The sequence below is a fragment of the Austrofundulus limnaeus genome, unplaced genomic scaffold (genome assembly GCF_001266775.1).
Source record: "Austrofundulus limnaeus strain Quisiro unplaced genomic scaffold, Austrofundulus_limnaeus-1.0 Scaffold303, whole genome shotgun sequence".
NCBI classification, from domain to species: domain Eukaryota; kingdom Metazoa; phylum Chordata; class Actinopteri; order Cyprinodontiformes; family Rivulidae; genus Austrofundulus; species Austrofundulus limnaeus.
Genome location: NW_013952705.1, coordinates 573,838 through 579,205, shown reverse-complemented (window position 1 = coordinate 579,205; position 5,368 = coordinate 573,838). Strand labels below are relative to the sequence as shown.

Here is a 5,368-nt window from a genome sequence, read left to right as displayed (position 1 = left end):
ACATACATACATACATACATTTACATAAATAACAATTTCACACCCTTGTGGTCAGCAAAACAAAAAATTACAAATATCTAATAGTAATAAAAAGAGATTACAACTTCTCAACCAGCAGCTTGTATAAATGCCCCTTATGTATTTTCATATTTCTTCAACAAATCAAATTGTACCAATCTTCCAAATAACTTAATTGAACCAGCCTTTTTATAATTGTTAGCCAAGTTGTTCCTTAACTTTATTCCTTGAACTGAGGTACATCTCTCTTTCAAGTTAGTTTGAATTTTCGGTTTCACAAACATTTCAAATCCTTTAAGACTACAAATACTTTCCCTCTTAATGAAATTTGATTAAATGTTCAAAGGTAATGCGTTTTTGTGAGCCCTATACATAATCAGCAAAACCTTATAATCAACCAACTCATGAAACTTCAACAATTTCAATTGACAAAATAATATATTTGATGGGTGACTATAATATTTCCTGGCTATAATTCTAATGGCTCTTTGTTGCTAAATAAAAATAGAATTTAATTGTTTTACATGCCTTTCCCCAGACTTCAACACAAATCAAATGTGGAACAATTATTGCTTTATGTAAAATAGTCCTTTATCATTAAAAAATTCCTTTAACTTATATAGTACTGCAATCGATTTTACTAATTTTGCTCTTAAGTAATTTATGAGATTTCTAAGTCAAATTTTCATCAATGATGAAGAGAAAATCTGTAGGAGTGTATTACTCAAGATTTGTATTTTCAATAAAAATGTCTAAAATTTGGGAATTTTGTCGCCAATAAAACATAACATTGAGTGACTCTTAAAAGATGACATTTTTGTAGCTGAAGACAAACTCTGGGCTCAGAGACAATGAGATCCTGCCCATTCATGTTGAACGAGTTCAGATTTTTGAGAAAGCTCAACCTTGATGTTGAAAAAAAAAACTGCTTTGAGGTGTCAGTGATATTATTTGGCTTTGTTTCATTAATTTTTTATTTTTTCAGTTCACCGTCTCGTTTATTTTTCTCTTTTTTCCTGTAGCGGAGCTGGGGGACTACAGTGAAACTGAGCATTCTCCTGGTTATCTGTCCGATTTCTGCTTCATCCCCACCCCCCCACAAGACTTCCACAAAGAGGTCTCCAAGCATCACCAGCAGCACAGGTACACTTTAACCTGTAAAGAAATGCTCAAGATTTTATGTGTGGAAAGAAAAACATAAATATAAGTTCTAATTCCCTTTTTAATGTGCATTAAAGAGAACATATCATTCATCTCTGCTTCATTTTTTTCTTTTTCCCCTCCTCTTCTTACAACTCAAACATTACCCTGACCTCCGTGGTGGTTTCTCTCCCACACCCTCGTCCCCACTGGTCCCTCAGTGGTCTATCTCCTGCCCAGGCGGAGTTTAATTATCTGAACACAGCACGAACGTTGGAGCTCTACGGGGTAGAGCTGCACTATGCAAAGGTAAGTAAGGTTTAATCTTATGTGTTTAGGACTAGACACAGTGCGTGCTAAGGTTTACCTCAAACTGGCTCACTCGTTCGCTTCTCACACAAAAACCCACCAGCATCTTGAGTTTGTAACTCTACCCTTTCTCCCAGTGATCAAAGGGAACAGTTCAGTTTCTTAGTTTGTTCCCCGCTCCCTGTCCATGCAGCGTGGACGGTACTACGCTGTTTTCATTAAGCCAGCAGCTACTCAGCCCAGTGTTGCTGCGCTGGAAATGAGAACAAGCTGGAGTTGCGGTGTTTACAGTAAATGCTGACGCCCACACTCCCGCAGGAATGACTCAAACAGGGATCGTCTCTTTCATCACGCCGAAAGATAACAGCAGAATCGTGCKCCTTACTGTTTAGATCACTTTCTTTTTACAAGTTGAGTTGATGTGGAAGTGAAAAGAAAAGGAGTTTAAAGGTTATTATCAGCTGTTAAAAGCCCAACTCCAGCTTATTCTATAGATTTGAGCCACGAGGAGGAAATGAGAGAAATGTGGTATCAGTTCAGGTGGAAAGGTTGCGCAAACCAAGACCTCTGTTTGGTTGGACCATTCCTCCTTTCACTGCACAAACTCTTCTTCTTCTGCTTGTTTTAGGACCAGAGTAACACAGAGATTCTCGTTGGAGTGATGTCCGCTGGCCTTCTGGTTTACAAGAACAGGGTACGGATCAACTACTTCCCATGGTGAGTGACACGTGCATCTGAGATTCTGTTGTGTCTGCTCTAGTACAAAACTAGAAGGAAAATTCAATTCAGTTTTCATTTTATATAGCACCAAGTCACAAAAACACAAAACTACACAAAAACTATAAACCTAAAGAAGCCAGCAGATTGTGCTGAATCACTTCATCACAGTYTCCCATCCTGAGCAGCTCACTGGCGACAGTAGAGAGGAAAAACTTCCTTTTAACAGGAAGAAACCTCCAGCAGAACCAGGCCTAGGACCAGCTGGGTTTGGAGGACAGGAAAGAGACTCAAACACAGGACTGGTCCAGGTCTAATTTCTTCTGGAAGAGACAAAAAGAAAAAAAAAACATGTTATTGATAGAAGTAATTACAACAAACATGTAGAGGAGAGAGACTAAAGACAACAGCAGAGTGAGGAAATGTGCTCAGTTTGTGCTCCAGCAGTCTAAGTCCATAGCAGCAGAAATGAAGAATAACTAGAGAAATTGCGTTTGCTGCGAAAATGCTAGTGTGAATGCTTCTTGCTGAAAACTTAAGCTCAAAGCTGCTGAAATTAAGCTGAAAATATTTAATGGCAATAGTGTTATTGTGAGTTCATTTTAAAAAGCTGACAGAGGGGAAAAACAACTTTGCAGAAAAAAAAGAGCAAAAATATAACTGAAATTGTAGAAAACCGCTAAAATAGCTGTAAATGGAGAAAGAACTGTAAGAAACAAATAGCTCATATTAGCAGAAGAATAGCAGACATAAGAGATAAAAGCTAAAATTAGCAAAAAATAAAATAAAAAACTAGCTAGAATTAGCACATGGTATGTAAAATGAGCAGAACCAGAACAAAATATTAAGGTTTTGTAAATATTTAGAAACATTTTAAAGGATTTTAAGCATGTTGAAAACAGATCCATTCACTTTCAATGGTAAAAAAAGTGGCTAAAAAAGTAAAAATATCTCCATCCATCCATCCATCCATCCATCCATTTTCTTCCGCCTATCTGGGGTCGGGTCGCGGGGGCAGCAGCTTCAGAAGGGAGGCCCAGACCTCCCTCTCCCCAGCCACTTCTTCCATCTCCTCCAGGGGAACTCCAAGGTGTTCCCAGGCCAGCCGAGAGACATAGTCCCTCCAGCGTGTCCTGGGTCTTCCTCGGGGCCTCCTCCCAGTGGGACGTGCCTAGAACACCTCACCAGGGAGGCATCCAGCATCCTTAACAGATGCCCGAGCCACCTCAACTGGCTCCTCTCGACGTGGAGGAGCAGCGGCTCTACTCTGAGTCCCTCCCGGATGACCGAGCTTCTCACCCTATCTCTAAGGGAGAGCCCAGCCACCCTGCGGAGGAAACTCATTTCGGCCGCTTGTATCCGGGACCTCGTTCTTTCGGTCATGACCCAAAGCTCATGGAACGAGTTAGATGCTGAAAAACGTACGGATTAAAAAAATGATCTGATTAAGGAAACCTAAGTCTAACTATATGATTTATCAAAAAGGAAAGTCTTCAGTCTAATCTTAAAAGTAGACAGAGTGTCAGCCTCACAGACAGAAATTGGAAGTTGGTTCCACAAGAGAGGAGCTTGATAACTGAAAGCTCTGCCTCCCATTCTACTTTTAGAAACTAGAGGAACCACAAGTAAGCCTGCAGTCTGAGAGCGAAGTGCTCTGCTAGGAAAGTATGGAACAATAAGATGTTTAATATAAGATGAAGTAAAATGAAAAGAGGAGTTGAGTGGAAGAAGTAAGGATTTTGTGCACAGTGTTGGTAAAAGCTTCACATGTGACTGTCATTTCTGACTTCTTAGCCACAGTTCTGTTTTATTTTTTTTTTCAGTGACACAGCTAGTTTATTTCCAGATACTGAATGTGTAAATGATAGCAGCAGAATCATGACGTAGATTTTAGTCAGGATAGAGCTTCAGCTGTTAATCCATGCTTTTTGAACAAACTCGGGCGCCTGAAAACAAACATTTATGTCAGATGTTTCATTAGAAAAGCGTGTGATCGGAAATTTCAGTTCTTGCTCCTTTGCGGCCGGGATCACGGTCATTTAAACCGCTTAAGAGATGGTTTGCTCTTTGGCCAGCAGAAATCCTGGCAGCGATCAGCTGACAATGAGTGTTGATGGAAAACATTGCTGAGAAGCACTTTATATATAAAAAAAAAGCATCCTTTGTTGATATTTTCATCCTTTGTCATTTCCCGTGAAGTGGAAATTCAAACTGTGCGTTTCCTTGTTCCAATTTTACCTCTGTGCCCGTCAGTCTGCTGCCAGCTCCACTTGAACTGCCTCCAGGAGCTCCTTCTGCACAGAACGGCTGCGTAATAGTTTGGACAAACCACTCACATGGTGATTATCGACGACGCACGTTAATATTTAAGCTTCGGTTGAGCTGCAGAATAATACATAATGATTCCTGCAGATTCTTCCGGGTGGAGGATTTTGCGTTAAACTGGATTTCCGGTTTCCTGGAAATATTACAGGCATCAAATCTGCTTCTGTTCTATGACCTCCTTTTGCTTCACACACACTCTCTCTCTCTCATCAGTCATTATGTCACGATTTCTCTCCGGAAAAAAATCAATTCTTGGAACCCCTCTCCACACTGCCGCTGCACGGTGGGAAACTAAATTCTGCTGGGTGCAGAGGAGAACCGAGAAACTCCCCAAATTTCAGAGCACCATTCACTGGGAACTTTTTTTTGTTGTTGTTGTTGCTGTTGCTGATTTGATTGATTTTGTTTTCCTGGGGATAATAATATATGCAAAGACAAAGTCGGTGTGCGGTCCTTGCTGGGTTAACCGTGTCAGATGAGTTAAATTTAGACACCCATGGCGGTGTCCCCGACAGCTGTTCAGCCCTGAGAGTGTGACAGAAGCAGAGAAACATAATCTCTGACTCTGTCGTCCAGCCGTACGCTCTCTGGCTCTTTAACTTATCCTCTCTTTGTCGTCTAATTAACAAAGCCTTGCCGCTTCAGTCGTGTCGCTTCTCATATTGTCTCTTCTTTCTTCTTCTTTTTTTCTCCTTCAGCCTCAGTTAAACTGTAAGATACAAAAAGACGTTTTGCCTCTTTTCTATTTTTGTTTGCAGCAGCCTGACAAATGAGCCACACTTAGATGGGGCATGAATCACGTTCTGCCCGTGTGTGTGTGTGTGTGTGTGTGTGTGTGTGTGTGTGTGTGTGTGTGTGT

At 40.7% G+C, this 5,368-nt stretch overlaps 1 protein-coding gene across 1 annotated transcript in view; it reads left to right on the top strand.

Annotated features, from left to right (window-relative positions):
- The window catches only part of ptpn4a (protein tyrosine phosphatase non-receptor type 4a), a 95,782-nt gene that overhangs the window by 63,860 nt on the left and 26,554 nt on the right, over positions 1 to 5,368 (top strand). The window contains exons 8-10 of the mRNA XM_014021733.1: positions 1,041 to 1,161; positions 1,380 to 1,467; positions 2,096 to 2,184. Coding sequence (XP_013877187.1) covers positions 1,041 to 1,161; positions 1,380 to 1,467; positions 2,096 to 2,184 — 298 coding nt within the window. The remainder of the gene's footprint in view (positions 1 to 1,040; positions 1,162 to 1,379; positions 1,468 to 2,095; positions 2,185 to 5,368) is intronic.